Raw genomic sequence first — 25,254 nt, forward strand, 5'->3', positions numbered from 1 at the left:
ACAAAACAAAAGGAGTAATGAAGTAGTATTCATGAGTTCATGGACCATTCAGAAATCTGATGGCAGAGGGAAGAAAAATTCTTGAATCATTGACTGTGGGTCTTCAGGCTCCTGTACCACCTCCCTGATGGTAGTAGTGAGAAGAGGGCACATCCTGGATGGTGAGAGTTCTTGGTGATGAATGCTGCCCCTTCAGGCACCACTTCTTGAATATGTCCTTGATGCTGGGGAGGGTTGTGCTTGTAATGAAGCTCTTAAAGTCTATAATGTTCTGCAGCCTCTTGTGATCCTGTGCATTGGAGCCTCCATACCAGGCTCTGATGCAAACAGTGAGAATTCTCTCTACCATACATTTGTGGACATATTGAGAGTCTCTTGAGATATTCCAAATTTCCTCAAACTCCTAATGAAGTAGAGCCAGGATGTGCCGCTTTCATGATTACATCAATTTGTTGGGGCTAGGTTAGATCCTGTGAGATGTTGACGCCCAGACACTTGAAACTGCTCACCCATTCTACTACTGACCCTTCAGTGAGGATTGGGGCACGTTCAGACTTCCCCTTGCTGAAGCCCACAATCAGTTCCTTGTTCTTGCTGGCTTTGAGTGGCAGTTTGTTGTTGTAACATCACTCAAACAGATGATCTTTCTCACTTTGTAACTTTCTTCATCATAATCTGAGCTCCTACCAAGAACAATGTTGTCATCGGTGAATTCATGAATTGTGTAGATTCAAAAATGATTCATTTATTCCAATACCCTTTTTTTCTGTTAGTTAGCTCTTTTCTGTGCTAACATATATTGTAGTTAACTATGTTGCACAATTTGTATATCACTTTATTGTGTGCCTTCTGGAAATCCAAATGTGCTACAAATCATACTGGTTCCACTTTATCAAGACTGTTTCATTGTTAATGATCAACAGTAATTTTTTGAAATGTTTAAATTTCATAAATCATATTGACTTCTGCTTGATTAGTTTATGATTTTCCAAATGTCCTGCCCATAATAATAGATTCCAGCACAGATCTAAGGACAGATGTTAGGGTAGTGGGCTATAATTTCATGCTTTCTTTCTCCCTCTTTTTTAAAATAGTGGTGTTACATTTGTGGTTTTGTGGTGCTTGGGGGCCAAGCCAGAAGTTGGGGAATTTTGGTAGACTATATTACACACAACCACTTCCTTTGAGACCCCGGGTGCTGACCATCAGACCTGGAGGACTTGACAGCCTTCATAAATTTGCCAGATTTTTTCCTGGTGATTTGTCTAATCTGTAAGAGAATTAAACTTGTCCTTGTTTATTACATACCTTTCTTGTTATACAGGCAAACTTCATGTTACTAGGGGGTTGAGGGGTTGGTGGTGCAAGACCTAGTTGGTGTATATTGCAGTTTTCTGTAATGTGAAGCTGTGTCATCTGCACATCCTTCAAGAAACAGGAGTTGAAAAACAAATCTTTTTGTTTACCTATTTTCACATAAATTCTGCATGAACAATTTTTATTTTTATTAAATTTCCTTTACCTGAGTGACCATAATACTGGGATCGGTCCTGTACTATTACAGTTGTTAGTCCCTGAGAAGGGAGAAAGTTATTGGAGCTCTGAGTGGCAAGTCTTTCCACATAAGGTTATCCAGAAGAGGATGCTAAAGGAGGTGGTAGCGGCCGATATAATTACAACATTTAAAAGACATTTGGACAGGCCCTGAAAAGAAAAGACATAAGGTTATATGGATCTAATGCAGATAAATGGGACTAGCATAGATAGGCATTACGGCGGTGTGGTTGAGGTGGGTCAAGAGGGTCCATTTTTGCGCTGTTATGGTTTTGACATTTTACTGCATATACCAGTAATGTCTGACCTTCGCTGTACCTCTTCTTCACCTAAATTGTCACCTTACAGCCAGCTCTCTGCTATAATGTGATGATGCTCATTATTTCTGTTTGTGTCATTACATCACTTATCCTGTTGCAAGTTCTCTGTGCATTAGGACAGAGAATGTTAATGGCTGAGAAGAGGGGGAAGAGACATTTGAATATTGAGGAGAATATGAGGTAAGAGAAAGGAGAAAATGATGCAAATTGATATAGATAAAATGGAAGGGAGAATAGTGGGGAACAGTGAATGGGGGGGTGTTAGTGAACTGGTTTTATTTATTCTCACATCACATTTGTTCACAACTTTTCCCATGAAGACTTCATTGTGTATTCAACGCATTGTCTGAGAAATACCACTTCTGTGGTACTTGCACCATGTCTGATTTGATCTCTGCCTTTTTAAAAATTCATTTTTGTGCATTGGTTTTGCCACAGGTAAGTGCTTTTATTATTATGTATCATTGATTACTTTCTGAAAGAGTCTGAATGCCTCACTTTTATTTTGCAAGTAAATTATATTGTCAAATCTGTATAATAGCTTCTTTATTGGAAGGTAACAATAGTAGCATCTTGAAACCGAGGCAAGATGCAACTGTGTTTAGCGCAAGTATTTCTGAATCCCTCCAGAAGCAGTTGCCTGAGATTTTATGTACTTGAAGAATATGCTTAAATACCATGCATTTGTGCTATCTCCAGTCAAGGCTGTTGGTGTTCAGATAGTTAGGTAATTACTTTAGAATTTCGCTCTAAATAAAATTTTACTCCATTCTTCCGAAAACGGCAGTAGAATTAGATTTGGGATCTGTAGTGTTATCAAGTTTAAGGATTGTTTTAATTTGTAATAGAAATTGTATTACAATTATATATTACAATTGTATTACAATTGTATACTGTTAACAAGCTGCCCACAAAGTCTATTTTTCATGCTCCTGATCCTATCGTTTAATTTCCACTCCTCCCATTCTCGAAGTCTTCCGGGGCTTTCCTCCTTGTGCCCGCGGGTAGAGTAGCAGAGCAGTTTTCTTGTTTGTTTTTAGTGGTGGGTGGCTAGCAGATCAGCAGCTTCACATTTTTGATGCCTGTGCTGTTGCTCCATCTTTCACTTTACGGCACTTTCTTTTCCTCTGTTCTCAGTACTGTCGAAAGTGCTTACTGAAGGTTGTAAATCATTTAAAACTCTTCTATTTTATTAAAGTAAGCCGATCTTTCTTTACAGATGCGCAGCTCAGTGTACGTTACATTGAAAACGTAATGTGAATGTGATAACATGTTCGATAGTTGGCCCTTTTAAAGGATAAAGAACAATTGTCATCTTTAAAAACATCCTTTTCAAATTGAATGGGTACTAGACTGTTCCCAGCTGAGGGTTTTTCCATTTTGGACTGATTTCAGTGGGCTATTACATGTAAATACAGGTTGCTGTTCTCCGGCTTTAAATGCAGAATTGAAGTGCAGCACTGCTTTATCTTGTGAGCTCCTCTACTGGTTGGAGGGTGATGCAGCGGGGGGGGGGGGAGGTTTGGTTGGCGGTATGTGAGGAGGCGTGGAGAATTGCCTTGTTAAACCATCAGCTGAGGGGCCCACAGGAAATGAACTCTCCATCCTCCAGTTAATATTGACCTCCTGGCTCCAGTCCAAATTGTGTTGCAGTTGAATAGCAGAACAGCACAGTTTTACTATTCAGTACACAGTCAACTCCTATAGTGTATGACAGCTTTGAGACGAATGTTATTGAAGAAAGCTGCTGTTTATTCCATCGGCAGGAAAAGAAATCACTTGAGTTGCAATCAGTGAGCATGCAAAGTGAGTTCGGCGATTATAATTTAAAGGAAAAGGAAAATGTTGGGATGTAAAATTGTGTCCCTGAGAAAATGCGGCAGTGTTCCATGTCATAGGAAGCTGAGGAACTTTTACTTCAGGGAGAATGGAATGGATAACTTGGAATACTGGATTTGCTTTAAATTAGATAGTTAAGAAATTAAGGGAAATACCACGACACAGTCATGCGTCGCTTTGACAAGCTGAAGAGATCCATTCCTTTTCTGGCACGTTTTCATGTTTATAAAGTAAGTTACTCGGTAGCATTGATCTTTTTTAAAAGACGATTCCTTTTAAAAGAACTGTCATGTTGATCTGTCTAGATTTAATGTGCTGCTCTGCCTATGAGTGCTATGAAAAGAGAAATGACTGTTGTTACGCATGCACCTTGCATAAGGAAAACGCTAGTGTGTACAGATCAACTTCTTAGTATCCCAGATATGTTAAATTGCTCTTTGTTATGGTAGCCTTTAAAATAATGCTCTGCATTTCATTTGAGCTAGCCAGGGTGATTAATAATGCTCTGCATTTCATTTGCGCCAGCCAGGGTGATTAAGAGGAAGACCCAGATGGTTCTGCAGCCTAGTGTCTCTGTAAGTTCTACGGAGTTTTGTCCTGAGAACATTGTAGCATATCACCAGACTAACATGCAGGAGGAATTCCTGAGCAATACAAAGCAATGTTCATCAGAAAGATGAACTTCAGAGTTAAAATCATCATTTAGAATCTGCATATTTATATACATCAGTGGATTATGGCTATTGATATACACAGGTTCTAAAATATGAATGAATCAAAAGCTAAGTGTGTAGCTTAACATATTCAGGTTATAGTTTTTGCAAATGTAGCCTGCTGTTTTGCACCAGCATCGACTTCAGTTTTTCACAATATAAACACCCAAGTAATAATTCAACAAACACAAGAAAATCTGCAGATGCTTGGAATCCAAAGCAACATACACAAAATGCTGAAGGAACTCAGCAGGTCAGGCAGCATCTGTGGAAAAGAGTAAACAGTCGACGTTTTGGCCCAAGGTCTCTGCTGAGATCCTGCTGTTTTTTGTGGGTGTTACTTATAACTTAACACTTTGGTTTCACAAACATTGCATGTATGTGCGAGATATACTGTGTGATTAGTTTAGATACAAGTATAAAAGATGTTTTAGCAATAGTAATAAATATTGTTTTCTTGTCAGATCTTCCCAAGTTGATCCACAACTAAAATTAAAAAGCTGCAAATTCAGGAAATCTACAACTGTAACAGGAAAAGCTGAAATGATCAGGCGGCATCTGTGAAACAGAGTTAATCTTCCAGGTTGATAATATTTCTTCAGACTTTAATAAATGATCATTGATCAGAACATTAAATTGTTCTCCTTCCTTGTATATAATTGTTAGTTGACATAATTATTTTCAACATTTTTGTTTTGATACATAATTGCCCTTCTTGTAAACAGACTTAAGTATAGGGCAGTGGATATAATGGGAGAGGATTACTGAGATCATATTATATAATTGGCAACGAGTATTTAGCATTGATATTTTGAAATTGTATGTTGAATAGTTTCAGTTAAGAAAGAGAAAATGAAAATTAAAAATCTGAAATAAGAGTGCTAATTCTGTAGATGTGCAAAAGAATAACAGCTGACTATTTCATTTTTAAATAGTCATTTAGTAAGATTGATCCTGTCCTCACCCAGCCTTCAAATGTACTCTTTCCAAGTAGAACTTGTAAATGATATTCAAGAAATAGAATACTACATAAAACTATTTTATCATTCTTCCCTTGCTGGCTCTCCAAATGTCTACTGGTCTAAATTACCTTTGTCTATCATAGCAGTAAGGAAACTCATTTGTCTCAGCAAATATGTAAAAATGAAGTCATGTTAACCATAATTTTTAATGTTGGGCAAAATATCACAAGCCATGTGCCTAGAAATTTCAAATTCAGAAAGGTAGCAGTCAAGTCTTTAGTTGCAAATTTAGAATAATTATCCCTCCTTTATCTTTCAGTAACAAAATGATACAAGGAATGTGGTAGGCAGGAAGAAATATATTTAATGTTAACTTTTCTCCTGCTGTTCATTAGGAAAATAATATTGAAAATAATTAACCAGAGTGAAGTTCCATAGCCCAGTGGAAACCTGCCAGATGAGGTTTTCCCACTCTGTGCATCGCCATAGTCTCTGATTGGGTGGAGCAGTGGCAAATGGAATGTGAGGTGTTGCACCTTGAGAGGTAAAATGTAAGGGGAAAGTACAGATTAAATGGCAGGACCCTTTGGAACATTGATGTACAGGGGATATTGGCATCCAATTCCATAGCGCCCTGACAATAGCAACAAAAATGCAAAGGTTGTTATGGAAGCAATTGGTCAGAACATTGAGGACAGGAATTTAAAAGTAAAGTGTTACAGCCGTTTAAAACTTTGTATAACGTTTGAAATAATGTGTGCAATACCGCTTGCCATATTATAGAAAGGATGTGGAGGCTTTGGAAAGGGTGCAGGACAGGAGTACCAGGATGGTGCCTGGATTAGAGAGTGTTAGCTGTAAGGAGGGATTGGGCAAACTTGGATTGTTTTTTCTGTAGCATTCTCTGAGAAACATAGTCTTTTTCCCAGGAAAATGAATATGCAGAGGAATGGAGGAATGTGGATTATTTGCAGCCAGATGAGTATGGTTTAATTTGGCATCATGTTAGGCACAGACATAATGAGTCGAACTGCCTTTTGCTGTGCTCTACTGTTCTATGTTCTGATGGTTATTGATATGGAAGAACTCGAGGGCACACTTGTATTAAGGTTGCCTCTTATTGCTTACTACGATCTTGTCAATTGGTGTGAAGCTCTCTGACTCCAGTACCAGCTAAATTTGTAGTTTATTCTTGGAATCGTTTAGACTATTGGCAGATGAGTGCAGTAGTATGGTTGTGTAATACAACAACAGTGGCATCTAAGTCCAGATAATGCGAGTTGTAAATGACTGAAAGAATTTGAAAGCAACGCAAATAGATTAGATCAAAACAGAATCTGGAGGAAATTCAATAACTGAGTTGGAGGTGTTGCAGATAGGAGGAAATACACACGTAGCTAATTAGCTTTTGAGGTAGTTAGTGAAGTGGGAAAGAATAAGGATAGAAAACTGTTTAATTGTAGACTATAATGTCTTTTTGAGTTTGAGACATCTGTACTTTTATGTTGTTGGTTTTTTTGGTCGTGAATATTGGCAGAGTTTTGTTAGCCATCTCTTGAATTGTTTTTGATGCTGCATCTGAAGTATTGATTGCTAGTAAGAGGAAGGAAGAGAAGGAGACTGGATGAGTTGGCCAGACAAAATTAGATGAGAGGCCAATTGCTAGTTGACTGAAGTCTGGGAAATATGGGCAAATGAAAATGGAAGGGTTGAAAGGAGAGGACAGCTGAGATCAGGAAGAGGCAAACTGGGGTTTGGAGGATATTAGGATGCTAACTAAATAGAAAGAAAGATGATCAGGTGGGATAAATGTTTAAGTTCAGTCGTGATCTCATGGGATTGTTCAGGCAGCTAGAGGGTGAATGACCTACTCCCACTCATCTGTTGCATGTATGAGTGGAAACGGCTTCTGTATCACTCAGTAGAATCCCAGTGGGCACTATTTTTACTTGATGGTTGCATTTAGAACCTGGTAATTGCATCAAGGAACAAAAAATCAGCAGAGCTGTGTTTTAACTTCTAATATGTGATACTAATGGTTCATGTGATCTGGACTAGGCACATTATTATCAGTGATTGTTTTTATGATAACATAGAATGTAGAAAGTAGTAAATGTAACAATTAACATAGATTTAATTTACTTTTTGGAATCAGTATTTGTAAAACCCTCTTAAAATTGATCATATATTCTTGGAAAAAACATTAGAGTGATTCATTAACATTGTCTGTTGTGTTGGAGAGGTCCTTGTGCTGGCTTTCCCCTAATATTCTGTCTCTAGTTGAGGTCACAGCTGTTGCAAGTATTGTGTTAATTCTCAGTGGATGTATTTTCTATATCTTGTCAATCTGGCACAATGGATCTGCACGAGCTTGTGGAGAGAGTCAGCTCTAATATGTAGTTTATATCCGAGCAGCTGTTACCTCATTATTAATTTTTTTTAGGAGGAGGTAAAGTTTTTTTTGTAAATTCTTGGGCAGTCAAAACTGTGGTGAAAATAAGTCAGATTTTTGTTGGCATATTTGAGGGTAGTATTTAGTTTATGAAAGCAAATATTTGACATGGGACTAGTTTAGTCTGTACTCTGATTCTTGTGTGTGCATTCTTTCACTCAGTACCCTCTTTTCCTCTTCAGTACACGTCCACTTATGTAACATTTCATTTCCTGTATGCTGAATGTTCCTAGTCTGCCCAAGTGAAGATTTCAAACCTTTGCTATTTGCACTGCACTTGAGAGTTTAGTGCTGCAGAATGCTCACTGGACCAAGTAGCAGGTAATTGAAATATGGCCAGATCTGAAATTTTGGCTTGTCTCATTAGCAGATTGGTTCCAAGATCCTGCTTTTCTGTCTTTTTCTGCCATCACTAGAGTTGCATATAGATATTCCAGTAATTGTATATGTTTGTCGTTGGTCTCATTTTCCCTTGCCAAGGATTTATTTTACACATCTTTATTTTTGTGACAAGGATGTTCTGGACTGGCAATGAAGGGGGCAGAAGTCAGATTAAGAATGCCTGATAAATAAGGTGCTAGAACATCGGAGACATCTTTTTTTTTCAAAGAGCAGGTTTCCCTTCCATGTGATCGATGCTGCATTCACCTGAATCCCCTCTCTTTCCTGCACATCTGTACTCACCACACCTTGCCGTGATCGTAACAGGATTAGGGTGCTCTGTTGTGTGTTACCCAACATTGTCAGCATTTGTAGAATCTGTTGTGTTTATGATTTAAATCATGTTCTTCCTGGCAGCAATAATTTTTATCTTCCTGTGCACTTCAGAGAGATGGCCTGCTCAAGGCTGGCACCTCAAAGCCTTGGAGAGGTTTTACCAACATTATTTTGGGGAAATGCTGCCTTCTAAATCCCTTCAGAAACAAGAGAAAATTTGCAGATGCTGGAAATCTAAGCAACACACACAGAATGCTGGAGGAACTTAGAAAACGTAGAAAATAGGTGCAGGAGTAGGCCATTCGGCCCTTTGAGCCTGCACCGCCATTCAGTATGATCATGGCTGATCATTCAACTCAGGGTGTACAGTTGAGGTTTCAGGCCGAGCTCCTTCAGCAGGTATCTTTTCCATAGATGCTGCTGGGCCTGTAGAGTTCCTCCAACATTTTGTGTGTGTTGCTTCTAAATCCCTTTGTGGGATAAGTGAATCAATATTATAGTATCATGACTCTTGAGGCTCCAATTGTATTTGGTCTGCTGTAGTGGTTGAGTCGACACTTGAACCCCAGAACTTCTAGCTTCAATTTCCATCATTGTATCATTACCAGACATAGGTTATTTAGGCCCTCATGGCTGTTCCAAAGTTCAATAATATCATGGCACATAATAGCTCTTGTACCATATTTCTTAATATCTTCAATCTTTGTCATGAATAAACTTCACAACTAAGCTGCAACATGGAATTAGTACAGATAAGTTGATATAGATAGTTGGTACATCTATGCCTTTATTAGTATAGATCGTTGGCAGAGCAGACTAAATGGCCTTTCCTTCAAATGTAAAGCCTAGCAACATATTGCCCATCTTCCTAAATGCTTGCTGAGCCTGTATACTAATTTTAATGATTCTTCTGCTTGGGTCCCTCCAGACACCAGTTTTCAAATTCTCACCATTTGGGGAAAAACAACTTTGCTTTTTCTCTATTAAAATGAATGATCTGTTATTTTTCCATGTCTTCATCCACTTACATGATTTTACCTGTCACTCGGCCTGTCTAGACTCTCCCAAAAACCTCTTTACGTCCCCCATACAGTCTGTTGTGATGATATTGGGGTTTGCTGACTGCAAAGTTCTGAACTCGAATGAAGACCTATAGCCCTATCCAATATAGATAGCTACGGGTATCCTCACTAAAAGGAGGTTATACTGTAGCTGCCCAATCTTCAAAGAGGAGTCACTTTGCCATGGCGAGTTTAGCTGTCAGTACCCATTGTTGAGTGGTGCGTCCTTTCTTCTTACCAAGGAGGAGATACTTCCAGCTAACAAAGTAATTTAAATACAGTTCATTTATTTTTCATGATAATGTTTAAATCCAAATAATCTTCTTAAAGCATGTTGAAAGCTGTGAGGATTTCTATCTTATAAGACTTCCAAATTATAAACCATTTCTAAAACATAAAAGGATTTCCATAACAGTTATATTTCTTATAAGCTAAGAAGACATACCAATGAGATGCAGACAAACCAGTTGTCCATTTCAGGAATCAAAGGAAAAGGAATGAACTCTGGTTCACCCTGTGTTTCTGTCATTTTCCTTGATGTTCTGATACCATTCCTAAAAAGTTTGAAATGTTCACTGACTATCAACACTGGTGCACCTCAGGGTGTTTGCTTAGCCCACTGCTCTACTCTCTAAATACACATGACTGTGTGGCTAGGCATAGCTCAAATACCATCTATAAATTTGCTGACGATACAACCATTGCTGGTAAATCTCAGGTGGTGATGAGAGAGTGTATAGGAGTGAGATATGCCAACTAGTGGAGTGGTGCCGCAGCAACAACCTGGCACTCAGCGTCAGTAAAATGAAAGAGCTGATTGTGGACTTCCAGAAGAGTAAGATGAAGGAACAGATACCAATCCTCATAGAGGGATCAGAAGTGGAGAGAGTGAGCAGCTTCAAGTTCTTGGGTGTTAAGATCTCTATCTAACCTGGTTCCAACATATTGATGTAGTGATAAAGAATGCAAGACAGTGGCTATACTTCATTTGGAGTTTGAAGAGATTTGGCATGTCAACAAATACACTCAAAAACTTCTGTAGTTGTACTGTGGAGAGCATTCTGACAGGCTGCATCACTGTCCGGTATGGAGGGGCTACTGCACAGGACCGAAAGAAGCTGCAGAAGGTTGTAAATCTAGTCAGGTCCATCTTGGGTACCCAGGACATCTTTAGGGAGCAGTGTCTCAGAAAGGCAGTGTCCATTATTAAGGACCTCCAGCACCCAGGACATGCCCTTTTCTCACTGTTGCCATCAGGTATGAGATACAGAAGCCTGAAGGCATGCACTTAGCGATTCAGGAACAGCTTCTTCCTCTCTTGCCATCCGATTCCTAAATGGACATTTAATTTTTGGACACTACCTCACTTTTTAAAATATACAGTATTTCTGTTTTTGCAAGTTTTTTAATCTATTCAATGTATATAATTGATTTATTTTATTAATATTTTTATTTTATTAATATTTTTTTCTCTCTCTGCTAGATTATGCATTGCATTAAGCTGCTGTGAAGTTAACAAATTTCTCATCACATGCCAGTGATAATAAACCTGATTCTGATACACTTATACTGTATCTTTGCCACGTGGTGACTTCACACATGTAATACTTTCTCAGAAATCTTTCACACGTGTAAAAGCTTCTGGGGACAGAATTTCCAGCTATCCACGATTAATGCTGATTCCCTGAACAGACCAATCTTCCAACTATTAGCAAATCAGCTTTGATATGCCAAGTGATTTTATCAGTCCGGTCTGCAAGCTTCCTTGTACTCAACAACTTAGGCTGCATCCACACTACGCTGGATAATTTTGAAAACGAAGCTTTTTCTCTTCATTTTGACCGTCCACACTAAAATGGCGTTTTCATCCCCCGAAAACGGAGATTTTCAGAAACAGTCTCCAGAGTGAATAAATCTGCAAACGCCTAATATCCGTTGCAGTGTGTATGGGGTAACTGGAGCTTTTTAAAACCGCTGTCATGACGTGCCGGAACAGATGGCGGCAGCTCGGCATTTCATTGTTTTCTTCTTCTTCTTATTATTATTATTACTATTTTATTGTCGGCAAATAATTGATACTAGAGTGTACAATCATCACAGCGATATTTGATTCTGCGCTCCGCAGAACCTAACAATTTCAGAACAGACGGCAACGAGACTGAAGCCAGAAGAGTTAGAAACGCACTCACCAAATACTTTGACCCATAGCTTACTGAATAAATAAATATACTCACTTTGCCCTGTTTTCTGTCCTTGCTTGTATGAAGGTGGTTTACCTATTTATGCAAGTACTTTTCTGACAATAGATGTGTAACAGCCTAATGTAACATTGTATGGAAATAGAAGATAACACTGATACAGACATGTTTTATACATTTAACAAGGTGCTTTATTAATGCAACAGAGTTAGTCAGTTTTTCAATGTTCGTCGTCAGTCAGGTCATACTGTCCGTGAACTCTGTCGGTTGCCTCCATACGCTCCAGTATTTGTTTTTTTTTGTTTTAAGTCCTCCTGCGCGAGAGCCAAGAGCAATTCCTTTTAAGTGTTTCTACTCTGTAACTGGACAAACGCACACTAAGTATACGGTTTCCTCTTCGCTTGTTTTCTGTGTGTCCTGCGCGTGCCCAGTAGAGGAGATTCGCCCAAGTATCTGTGTTAGTGTGGACAGAGATATTTTGAAAAATGCTTAATGTGTACACCTGTCGTTTATACTCGAAACCGGCGTTTTCAAAATTATCTGGCGTAGTGTAGACGTAGCCTTAGCCAGCGTTGTATTGTTTGAAGCAAGCCTAATGAACATAACCATTGTCTTGCACTTCATCTCTTGAGTAATAAGTCCAGGTACTGTGGGGCTAGCAAGTCTGTGGTTTAGGCAGTGTTTGTTTGCACACGTACACGCACACGCACACACAATGCTGGAGGAGCTCAGTAAGTCAGGCAGTATCTGGAAATGAATAAACAGTTGACATTTCAGGTCAAGACCCTTCTTCAAGACTGATAGCAGATTCCTTCTCTGTGCTCACCTCTTCTTCCCACTACCTTAACAATTCTAGAGTTCCCCTTGCCCTTGCCTACCACCCCATGAACTTCTGCATTGAACATATCTTTTGCAACTTCTGCCATCTCCAAGATGGATCCTGCTGCCATCGTGTCTTTACCTCTCTACTTTCTGCAGGGATTGCTCCCTTAGTGATTCCCTTGTTCATTCGTCCCTCCCATTAATCTCTCTGGCAACACTTATCCTTGCAAGTGGCCAAAGTGCCCATTCACCTCCTCCCTCACCTCCGTTCAGGGCCTCGGACAGTCCTTCCAAGTGAGGCAACGCTTCACCTGTAATTCTGCTGGGATCATCTATTGCAATGGTCCCCAACCTTCGGGCCGCGGACCGATACATTGCCACGAAGAATGCAGTGGTAGCCGGAACACACCCAGCACATCTTTAAGAAAAAAGCTGAAATAAACAAGCTAATTAATTAGGTGCTGCCCGGCACCTAATTAATTAACTTGTTTAATTAGGCTTTTTTCTTAAAGATGTGCTGGGTGCGTTCCAACTTCCGCTGCACCGCTGCATTCTTTGTGGCAGTATATCGGTCCGTGGCCCGGAGGTTGGGGACCACTGATCTATTGTGTGCGGTGCTTCCGAGGCAGCCTCCTGTACATTGATGAGACCCACGGTAAATTGGACAACCTCATTGTTGAGCATCTCTGCTCCACCTGCCAAAAGCGGAACTTCGAAGTGGCCAGACGTTTTAATTCCGATTCCCATTCCCGTTCCAACATGTCAGCTCATGGCCTTCACTTTTTCCACGATGAAGCCATCCTCACGTGGAGGAGCAACACCGTGTATTTTTGGATAGCCTCCAACCTGATGGCATGAATATCGATTTCTCCTTCTAGTTAAAAAAAAATACCCTCTCCCTCTCCTCTTCTTCTATTCCTCACTTTGTTCTTTTACCTCTTCTCACCTGTATATCATCTCCCCCTGGGTTTCCTTCTCCTTCCCTTTCTCCCATGGTCCACTCTCCTCTCCTATCAGATTCCTTCCTCTCCAGCCTTTTATCTTTCCCACCCACTTGGCCTCAACTATCATCTTCTAATGTGTCCTCCTTCCCCTCCCCCCCCCACCTTTTTATTCTGGCTTCTTCCCTCTTCCAGTTGTAAAGAAGAGTCTCAGCCCAAAACATCGACTGTTTATTCATTTCCATAGCATGACCTACTGAGTTCCTCCAGCATTTTGCATATGTTCTGGATTTCCAGCATCTGCAGAATCTTTTGTGCTTGTTTACAAAGTTGTCCTTTTAACTTTAAACTGCTTACTGCTTGTCATTTGCATTAAGAACTGAAGACTGGCTCCCGTTTACGACAATCAGCTAAACAAAGAATATTAATTGGAAGTTTAAGTTACTGAATAACACCACTTTTGATCTTTAGAAGTTCACAGCTGCTGTGTTTAGAAAGCTGAATGTCAAAAAAGAAAGAAGAGCCCGCCCCCCCCGGCCCTGGACAGTGAATATCCATCACACTACAGTGCCATCTAGCGTGGTGTCATCATCAATTTGAAAGAACACTGGAAACATTACAAGAATATTTTCAATGTCTTCTTGATAAAAACACGCTCTCAAAGGAACAAGCCCATGACCAATTAATGTCGGAAGAGCATCCAGAAAGGCATCCAGGTGACACCCACAATCCTTTGCGAGCATGCAGAAGTTGATTAAATAAAGAAGGGCTACACCACTTCTCAAACAACGTATCCAGTAAATATTTCCTGCATCTTCTGCTAATCTTTGAAAGGCATTATAGTCTTCAAGGTACCCCAGAACTGAAGTAGAAACAATTCACTCTTGAGGGACTACCTAAAAAAGGAAAGGCCTCTCCTCTCCACTGTCCACTGATTTATGGTAATGCAAATACATGAAAGGCAATAATCCGGAGAAAACCCAAGATAATAAAGGGGAAATAGAAACATAGAAAATAGGTGCAGGAGTAGGCCATTCGGCCCTTCGAGCCTGCACCGCCATTTATTATGATCATGGCTGATCCTCCAACTCAGAACCCCGCCCCAGCCTTCCCTCCATACCCCCTGACCCCCGTAGCCACAAGGGCCATATCTAACTCCCTCTTAAATATAGCCAATGAACTGGCCTCAACTGTTTCCTGTGGCAGAGAAGTCCACAGATTCACCACTCTCTGTGTGAAGAAGTTTTTCCTAATCTCGGTCCTAAAAGGCTTCCCCTCTATCCTCAAACTGTGGCCCCTCGTTCTGGACTTCCCCAACATCGGGAACAATCTTCCTGCATCTAGCCTGTCCAATCCCTTTAGGATCTTATACGTTTCAATCAGATCCCCCCTCAATCTTCTAAATTCCAACGAGTACAAGCCCAGTTCATCCAGTCTTTCTTCATATGAAAGTCCTGCCATCCCAGGAATCAATCTGGTGAACCTTCTTTGTACTCCCTCTATGGCAAGGATGTCTTTCCTCAGATTAGGGGACCAAAACTGCACACAATACTCCAGGTGTGGTCTCACCAAGGCCTTGTACAACTGCAGTAGTACCTCCCTGCTCCTGTACTCGAATCCTCTCGCTATAAATGCCAGCATACCATTCGCCTTTTTCACCACCTGCTGTACCTACATGCCCACTTTCAATGACTGGTGTATAATGACACCCAGGTCTTGTTGCACCTCCCCTTTTCCTAATCGGCCACCATTCAGATAATAATCTGTTTTCCTATTTTTGCCACCAAATATACTGGAACTATTACCACCTGAATTATTTCAACTATTTCAAGAACTTTAACAGGTGGAGTACAGTCTTTAACTGTATTTAATGTGATCTTTAAATTTGCCTTCCATTTCAGAGCAGGTCAATGACAAACCAAATGTCCCTAGCAATTACTGACATTTAACCTGAGTGCTTCATAAGGATTAGAAGTGTAGATGAGTGAGGCAGTAGCCATGTTTTGTTAACTGGTTGCATAATCAACAATATTTAGCCAGAGGAGGCGTTGAATAGTCTACTTCAACAGTTGATTGCTTGTAACTACTCTGTTTCCTGCTGGGCAGACAGTAGTTGGTGCAGTACTTTTGACTGTGTACCACTGTTTATGTAGAGTGAGTCCAGCAGATAACAAACTTGGTTGATACTTACAAAATTAAATTCCGTTGCACAGTGTGAAATGTGCCACATAGTGCTTTTTAAAGTGATTTTTTTAAACAAAACAGTAACAGCACTGTGCTTCTGGAGGGAAAACATTTTACTCCCAGCTGCATCATTCATACTTCAAGATGGTCTGCACAGAAGTGGATTATGCTCCAGCAAATTCATTGCCTCTTATTAAAAGCTTTAGTACAGAGAAAGCTGAAATCTCACACTCATACACTGATTTCTTTCATTGCTTTAGGTTATTCTATTCTGTGTCGCTAAAGCTAGTGTCATGTTGCTACTCCAATTGCAGTTTTAACAATTGAGTGTATCTGGATTTAAAGTGCCTCCTTCACTCATCCACATTTAGTGCTGTATTATGAGTAATGACTCTATTTATGTACTTTTGTTGTATAAGTGCCCAGTTATGCAAGTTATTGAACCAGAATTTACTGAACCGTGTGCAAGTGGGTGTAGGCTGAGGATGTTCCATATTCAATTTCATGACTTTTTGAGGGGTAGGAGATTGGTGGGTGGATGACTGGGGGAGGTGGGCTGCGGTTTGATAGGCTGTTTAATACTTGGAGCTCACAAAACTGCTGTCAATATTTGCTTTGGCATGTCTACTAAACATCAGTTGAAAGGACAGGAAGCTTTTGTGCTAGCAGATTTCTACAGCTTCTGTTCTACTTGTGCTTATTTCATTCAATCCTCCAGTTTTTCCAATGGAAGTTGGTTGAATAGGATTAGATATTGCATGAAATGAAAATGAATTGCAAGTATTGCGCGATCCATCTGCAATCACAGTAGCTTACCTTCCTCCAACATCATCTTTTACTCATCAGGCCCCTTAACTTTCCCTCTTATCCCCTCAAATTTGTTTGGTCCTCACTTTCAAAGTACTACATATAAATGGTAATGGGAAGGAGCATGGCTCTACTTTCTGGTGGGTTTTGCTTCTATTTATTCTGGTTATAGCTGGAATTTGAAATGCTGATAAATGCTTCACATAAAAGCATTTTATGGTAATAAAGCCTTGCATTACAATTCTGCACAACCCCTTTCATTATTCTGAAAACAATTCACGTATATATCTGTCAACCAGTGAGCTGGACTTATAACACTGGGTTTTGACCAAGAGGGCAAAGGTTTATGTTAGGGGTTGCTACTTTCTGTTCTTTCCAAATGAATCTTTTTCAGTTAAAATGGTATCTTCATGCACTTAGCATAACTGTTTAAAATCAGATTTTAGTTTTGGTTTCCAGTCTCAAAATGAGCAAACACATGGGAGAAATCTGTGACAGAAATGAAATTCATTGTTAACGGTTATGAAGCATCATGCTGAAATCCCTTGACCTGAACGAATAAGTGATGTGTGATTTATATTTGCTTTCTCTTGTGATTCATAGTTTTCAGCCCAGTGGTCTGTAAGATATTGTTCTGTGCTCTCACTCGGGCCGAATTTTAATCATTTCGTGAGTTGGATACTCCCACTTCCTGTTTGTATGACTTTTGACTTCATTTTCCGAGAAACATTTGCTACAAATTATGCAGTTGTATCAAGTCATTGTAGGGAATTCTCATGAGAGAAACAAAGACTGACTTTTTCATTTAACAGTGCCTTGCATGATTTTATACATGTTGAAGGCGTACAATTTAAATTGTTAGGAAATGCTGCGCTTGTATTGTCAGGTGTATTGTGTTTCTAACTAGCTACAAATGGGTGAAAGGATTCTATCCATCACATTTGTTACATTGGTCAAAAGGGCAGTATAATATCCTACTAGCGCAAGTTTCAGATATGGGCTGCCTGACCTTTATTTCTACTGTGACAGCTCTAGCTTCTGAGTCCTATTCCAGATAGAGTCATACAACGTAAAGGACCCTTGGTTTATCATATTCACATCGATCATCAAGTATCTGTCTCCATAGATCTCATTTACCAATACTCTGTTCATAATCTTCTATGCATTACAAATGCCTGTCTAGGTACTACTTGCATGTTGTGTGAGTACTTGTTTTCACCATCCATTAAGACAGTGCATACCAGATTCCAACCACACTCTTGATGATCTTTAAACCTCTTGCTCCTTACCCTAACACTTGGCTTACTTTTTCTTAATCAATAGCTAAAAAACTATTTTGACGTCTGTACAGTACTTCAACAAGGATATCGGTTGCTTCAGAAAAACAAGTGGCTAAGCTGATGATATAGGAGGAAAAGCTTCAGATTTCTGGAAGCTTGGAGTCAGGTCTGGGGAAAGTGGGACCAGAGCAGGGCATATGGATTGCATCTCAACAGAGTTGAGGTCAGTGTCCTTGGAGGAAGGTTCACTAATACTCCTTGTGAAGGATGGTGGACATTGTACGAAAAAGGCAGACAAAATCAGGAGAGATAAAATTACATGGAGCAAGAAATTAAGATTTTTGGCCAAACAAGACCAAGAAGGAATTCAAAGAATTCAGGGTATGCTTAAAGTAAGTTTATAGTGCTGGTATGAAAACACAGGAAGTGTATTAAACTAAATTGGGCTGCAGGCAGAATTAACCACTTGGGATGATGATGTTGCAAAAGCAAAAACCTGGCTGAAAGATTGGAAGGAATAGGTTCTAAGTATTTCCAGTCAAAAGGTGCTAAAGAAAGGAGAGACTATGTCAGTGTTGATTCAAGAGAGCATGTTGGGATGATGGGATCTATCTGATTAGATTCAATAAACAATAAACAATTCTGTTGCTGGGAATATTCAAGGGGCTGTTGATTAGTGGAAGGGGTATTAAGGAACAATATTTCAGTGTACAGGATTGTTCAAAATCCGTCATTATGATAATGTAACATTTCAACACGACGGATATGAACTGGGATAGCAATTACATAAGAGAAGATGTGGGAAGATTTGTGATGTGTAAAGAGAACTTTCTTAATCATGTTGGTTTTCGTCTAGTGAGGAAGTCTGTATTGCTGGACGGTTCTAGAAGGCAACGTACAAAATGTTGGTGAGGCCACACTTGGAGTATTTTGTACAGTTTTGGTCACCTTGTTGCTGGAATGATGTCATTAAGTTGGAACGAATCTAAAGAAAATTTACAAGAATGTTGCCAGAGCTCAAGGGCTTGAGTTACAGAAAGAGATTGAATAGGCTAGGATTTATTCCTGGAACAGAGGGGTGACTTTTAGAGAGATGTATTACATCATGGGGGGCATGGATAGGGTGAATGCACGTAGTCCTTTACTCAAGGAAAAAGAACCAAAAACTAGAGCACATAGGTTTAAAGTAAGGGAAAAAAAAGACTTAAAAGGGACCAAGGAGCACCCTCTTGACACAGAAGTTGGTGCGTATTTGGAGTGAGTTGACAAAGTAGTTGTGGCAGGTATCATAATGATATTTAAAAGGCGTTTAGATAAGTGACCCAGCTGGTGGTGTAGTGACATCAGCATTGGACTTCGGGAAGAAAGGTCCTGAGTTCGAATCCAGCTGGCTCCCCTGCACGCTTTCCATCTGTGCTGGGTTAAGAGCTGATGATCTCTTTGGAAACTCACCTGGCAGAATGCAATGGAAAACTACTGCTGTAACTTGCCTCGTACGCGGTTCCCAACTATGGCAGAGAGGCATGGAGGGAAATCGTCCATTAACCATAGAAACTCTGGATGCGACGTACCTCTCCTTTCCTTTAGATAAGTACGTTGCAGAAAATCTTTAGGGTGATATGGCCAAATACTGACAAATAGGAAGCAATTAGGCTTGCACCTTGGCCTGCATGGGCGAGTTAGGTTGCATAGCTCAGTGCTGTGGCCCCCTATATTACCCTATATAAAATGAGCCAGGCTGGGTAGAAGAACATCCAAGTCACCATAATTTCAAAGGTTTAGAGTTGTGTGGGAAACAATAAAGAGTATTGCAAGGTAAAAGTGGTCAATTTGAAAAGGGACAGTTTCAACGGGATGAGAACAATTTTGCCCAAGGTTAATTAGAGTCGATACTTGACTGGAAGGTTGTAATCAAAAGTGGCAAAGTTTAAGCTGCAGTGTAGAGAGGCACATGGGAGATATGGATAGGGAAATAAAAGCTAGTACTCCAGGCATCATTTAAAAACAGATTGTGAGACAAATAGAATTGTTGCAACCAGCTGATTCTGTAAATTGATGAAGGAAATAAGGAAATCAGAGAGAATATGATAGGGGGGGGAAGATTAGCAGTAAACGTAAAAGAAATTTGAAACTATTTAACAAGCATGTTTCAGAAAAAGTATTGGGTTTAATATCCCTGCATGTGTCATGAAATTTGTTGTTTTGCAGCAGCAGTACATTGAAATACATGGTAATGAAAACTATAAATTGCAAGTTGTAGCAGGAGAGACCAAAAGGAAAACTGCTAATTGCAGGCAGAACGTTTGACTGAAATATTTCCTTACCAAAGACATCAGATGCTGCTACTGGAGTATCAGCATGGGGGGATGTAGTTGAAAGTCAACTGAAAATTGAAAAAGAGTGGTGCAACCTCTCACTGCTACGGGCAGAAGTTCCCACTTGCTTCAAAAAGGCAACAATTATACCAGTGCCGAAGAAGAATAATGTGAGCTGCCTTAATGACTATTGCCCAGTAGCACTCACATCTACAGTGATGAAATGCTTTGAGAGGTTGGTCATGACTAGACTGAATTTCTGCCTCAGCAAGGACCATTGCAATTTGCCTATCATCAGAATAGGTCAACGGCAGATGCAATCTCAATGCCTCTTCAAGAAACACACATCAAAGTTGCTGGTGAATGCAGCAGGCCAGGCAGCATCTCTAGGAAGAGGTACAGTCGACGTTTCAGGCCGAGACCCTTCGTCAGGCCTGCTGCGTTCACCAGCAACTTTGATGTGTGTTGCTTGAATTTCCAGCATCTGCAGAATTCCTGTTGTTCAATGCCTCTTCACTTGGCTTTAGACCACCTGGACAGCACAAACACCTATGTCAAGATGCTGTTCATCGACTATAGCTCAGCATTTAATACCATCATTCTCACAATCGTGATTGACAAGTTACAGAACCTGGGCCTCTGTACCTCCCTCTGCAATTGGATCCTTGACTCCCTATCCAGAAGACCACAATCTGTGCGGATTGGTGATAACATCTCCTTGCTGATGATCAACACTGGTGCACCTCAGGGGTGTGTGTTTAGTCCACTTCTCTACACTCTCTATACCCATGACTGTGTGGCTAGGCATAACTCAATTACCATCTATAAATTTGCTGATAATACAACCATTGTTGGTAGAATCTCAGGTGGTGACGAGAGGGCATATAAGAGTGAGATATTCCAAATAGTGGAATGGTGCCGCAGCAACAACCTGGCACTCAACATCAGTAAGATGAAAGAGCTGATTGTGGACTTCAGGAAGGGTAAGACGAAGGAACACATACCAATCTTCATAGAGGGATCAGAAGTGGAGAGAGTGAGCAGTTTCAAGTTCCTGGGTGTCAAGATCTCTGAGGATCTAACCTGGTCCCAACATATTGATACAGTTATAAAGAAGGTAAGACAGTGACTGTACTTCATTAGGAGTTTGTAGAGATTTGATATGTCAACAAATAGACTCAGAAACTTCTATAGATGTACCGTGGAGAGCATTCTGACAGACTGCATCACTGTCTGGTATGGGGGGTGGGGGGGTGGGGCTACTGCACAGGACCGAAAGAAGCTGCAGAGTGTTGTAAATTTAGTTGGCTCCATCTTGAGTACAAGCTTACAAAGTACCCAGGACATCTTCAGGGAGTGGTGTCTCAGAAAAGCAGGATCCATTATTAAGGACCTCCAGCACCCAGGGCATGCCCTTTTCTCACTGTTACCATTAGGTAGGAGGTACAGAAGCCTGAAGGCACACACTCAGCGATTCAGGAACAGCTTCTTCCCTTGTGCCATCCGATTCCTAAATGGACATTGACCCCTTGACCACTACCTCACTTTTTAAATATATATTCTGTTTTTTGCATGATTTTTAATCTATTCAATATACTTATATTGTAATTGATTTATTTATTTATTTATTATTATTTTTTTCTTCTATATTTTGTATTGTATTGAACTTCTGCTGCTCAGCTAACAGATTTCACAACATATGCCGGTGATAATAAACCTGATTCTGATTCTGAAAGAAAGGCTAGTTATAGTGAGTTGTTAATTCAGCTTGCCTTATGTGGATGGGAAACATCTAAAGCTATTGAGATAAGAAGTAACTGCAGAGGTTTTGGCCAGAATCTTCCAAACATCTATAGAATCCGGGGTATAAGCCCTAGGACTGGAAAATCTTAAAACTTTGACCAGTGTTCATAAACAAAATGGTACAGGCATAAATCCATTAATCACAGACCTATAAATTTAACTGTTGATGGTGAGGGAATCTTACGAAACAATCCGGCAATAGTAGTCACTTGGCTGAATATTGATTTGGAGAAAACAAATCTATCCTGTTTAAGGTTGATGTAGACTTCCCAACGTTGTTTGATAAAATGACACACAATAGGCTTAATATCAATATTGTAGGCTATGAAATAAGAAGCTATTGCTGTATGAATGGAAAATCGGCCAAATAACAGAAATAACATAATGTAAGCCCATCTTTCATTTTAGATGGAAGTCTACCCTACATATCCTCATAAGTTAATAATTTTTCTTAAACTTGGGCTTAAAGTTCACCATATCCACAGTGGCAAGTGATAACTGGAGGTGCTTTGAACTGTGAGGATAATAATAGACCTCAAGGACAGATAGTTGTCAGGTAAAATGTAATGATAGGAAGGTTGTCATAGCTGGGGGAGGTAGTGGGGATAAGCTCCCACTACCTATAAAGTGTTCCAAATGGCATGTGACTCTAACAGCCTCTAACAACCAAGTCCAACTCTTGGCTTTCATCTGTGGTTTAGTTACTAGGCCAGCGGAACTGTCTACTGACAAGCGAAGGGGCAAAGACGGGCCATTGGTGCCTCAGAACCCGTTGCTTCGGGCAGGTGGGGCTCAGCAGCCTTGGATGGCGACCTGCCTAGGAGAAGGAAACCTCTGCTGCATGGCGGCCATACCCACCCATGGACCCATGGGAAAGGCTTCGGGTGTTCACCCTGAGGAAGAAATCCGGAACCGTGGCCCCTAAGGCAGTTTGATGTTGCTTACAGCTTCACTCTGGCAACCTCTGTGATGACACTGGTGCCAAGCTGTATGGGCACTTGCCCTTCTCTTGGACTACATCAGTGATGTGGAGAGGGGGAACCCGCTGCATGAGCAACAGCTGGTTCTTCAAATCTTCCCGCCCAGGCTTGTGCCCTGGAGAGGACACAGTCCATCAGAGGCACAAATCTACGATTCCCCTGGGATCGATGGCTGCCTACTTTGAGCAAGTGTAAAATATTACTTTGTAATAGGATGAATGAGAAGAGCAGTATAAATTAGGAGGAACACAAACAAAATGCTGGAGAAAATGAGTAGATTAGGCAGCATCAATGGAGGGAAATGAATAGTCAACATTTCGGATAGGGTTTCTTTATCAGGACTGGGAAGAAAAAGGGCAAGAACCAGGATAAAAATGAGGGAGGGGTGGGGGAGGGGCAGTAAGAGGCTGGGAGGAAATAGGTGGAAGAGACAAAGGGTTGATAAAGATGGAAACTGTTAAGAAGATTAGAAATTTGAGCAGGGGTAGGCCATCTGGCTTGTCAAGCCTGCTCTCCCATTCAGTAAGACCACGGCTGATTTGGCCATGGATTTAGCTCCACCTACCCACCTATTCCTCAGACCCCTGTATTTCCCTGCTATGCAAGGATCTATGTAACTGCATCTTAGTCTCTCTACTCCTTTCTGGGACAAAAAATTCCACAGACTCACTATTCTCTGAGGGGAAAAAAAGTTTCCCCCATAAATCAATTCCCCCAAATCTTGAGGTTATGTCCCTTCATTCTTGTCTCACTTACCAATAGAGACTGCTTTTCTACCTCTATCTTACCTAACCCTTTCATAATTTTATGTTTCTGTAAGATCAGCTTTCATTCTTCTGATAGGAGAGGATGGTGGAACATGGAAGAACCAGAGAGAGAAAGGTATGGGTAATGTGTAGGTTCTGAGGGAAGGGGAGAGAAAAGAGAAGTGGATAAGGGATAACAGAGTGGGGTGGACAGGAGTTAATTCTAGCCATGACCAACATCTCAACTTTGAAAGGGTGAATAAAATTATTCCTATGCAAATCCCTGCAGCATCTAGCCATCCGCCTTGGAATCTCTTATCAGGGATTCGTCAAAGGCTCATTGGGAGGTGAAGCACCGGAGCCACTTATGATGTTAGGTTTCACCTTTTAGGAAGTAATGACATTCAAATCCTGCCATTGCCAAATATTTGTGTTAACACATTAGTATAGGTGAGATCCCAATGTAAAAGGGTTAGCTTTATTGGAACCAGATGTCGATTCAGGAAGTTGCTTAAATGTTATGACGAGATTCACACTGTGGTCAAAGGCAATTTGGAGGCCTCATCCTGTGTTACAGCTTTACAAAGCCCCCAGGTTTTCCAGGCATGGCAACATTTTGAGCAGGAATTATACTTTGGAATGGAATTTAGTCCTCTTGAATATGACTGATGTTCTGTAACTGTTTAGCTAAATTATTATAAATCTACAGCTTGTTTTGTAAAATACGTGCTGTATAGATTGTGGTTTTCATGGTGTAGCATCTGAAATGTAATTAACTAGTTCAGGCATTTACTACTCTTCAGAGTGAATTGGACTAAATTTGGTTGTTGCACATCTTTCTGTTTTCTGATGTTGATATTTGCAAAGAAAAGTAAGGGCATGTGAATGATTTGAGTTCAGGACTGTAACTGTAACTTCAAAATTGATTGGGTTCTGTAAGATCTTAGCATGGCAATGCATATTTATTTCTTTATTTGTAAGGAATCTGGAGATAGATTTTCTGTAAAGTTGCATGAAGATCACAGTTGAATACAAAGGAGTTTTGTTTACTTTGTGTTTCAGAATGAGGCCTGTTTAGAGACTTGGTGGGCTGGACTGAGCTGTCTTCCTGACCCCGATTGCCAATAACAATTAACACGTGAAAGAGGAAGAAAGGATGTAAAGATTGCCATCGTCTCTTAAATCAAACCACAGGAACCATTTATGACTGAGTTTCACTAGAGTTACTAACATCTGAATGGGGCCTCGCTGCTTTTCTTGTTCCTGAAGAGTGACAGTTCCTTCCTGGGATCCTTTGTGCAAATTTGTGAGAAAAGGAAGTGTTGTTTGGAGTTTAGGGCAAATTTTCTTAGTAAATATTTCTTTAGTTTTGGTATTGCTTGAAGTGATTTAACATTTTCAGATTTTTAGCTACAACAAAACGGCATTAAAGAAATGTACTTATTTTTTCATTTATAGAAACAGAAAAGGCTAAGTGTTTCTGAAGTGATATCAAATCAATCTCACTTGAGAATAATAGTAGGCACTTGAACCCAACTATACCTTCCAGGTTGATATTCG

The 25,254-nt window shown here is 40.2% G+C and overlaps 1 protein-coding gene across 8 annotated transcripts in view; it reads left to right on the forward strand.

The window, feature by feature from the left end:
- The window catches only part of tnk2b (tyrosine kinase, non-receptor, 2b), a 255,079-nt gene that overhangs the window by 116,640 nt on the left and 113,185 nt on the right, over positions 1–25,254 (forward strand). The window contains exon 1 of one of the 8 annotated variants that reach the window (XM_063045573.1): positions 3,512–3,943. The exons of the other annotated variants lie outside the window; for them this stretch is intronic. Within the exon in view, the coding sequence (XP_062901643.1) occupies positions 3,881–3,943 (63 nt within the window). The 5' untranslated portion in view covers positions 3,512–3,880. Of the gene's footprint in view, positions 1–3,511; positions 3,944–25,254 lie in introns of those variants that run through there. 8 annotated transcript variants of the gene reach the window in all.

The sequence above is a fragment of the Mobula hypostoma genome, chromosome 4 (assembly GCF_963921235.1).
Source record: "Mobula hypostoma chromosome 4, sMobHyp1.1, whole genome shotgun sequence".
NCBI classification, from domain to species: domain Eukaryota; kingdom Metazoa; phylum Chordata; class Chondrichthyes; order Myliobatiformes; family Myliobatidae; genus Mobula; species Mobula hypostoma.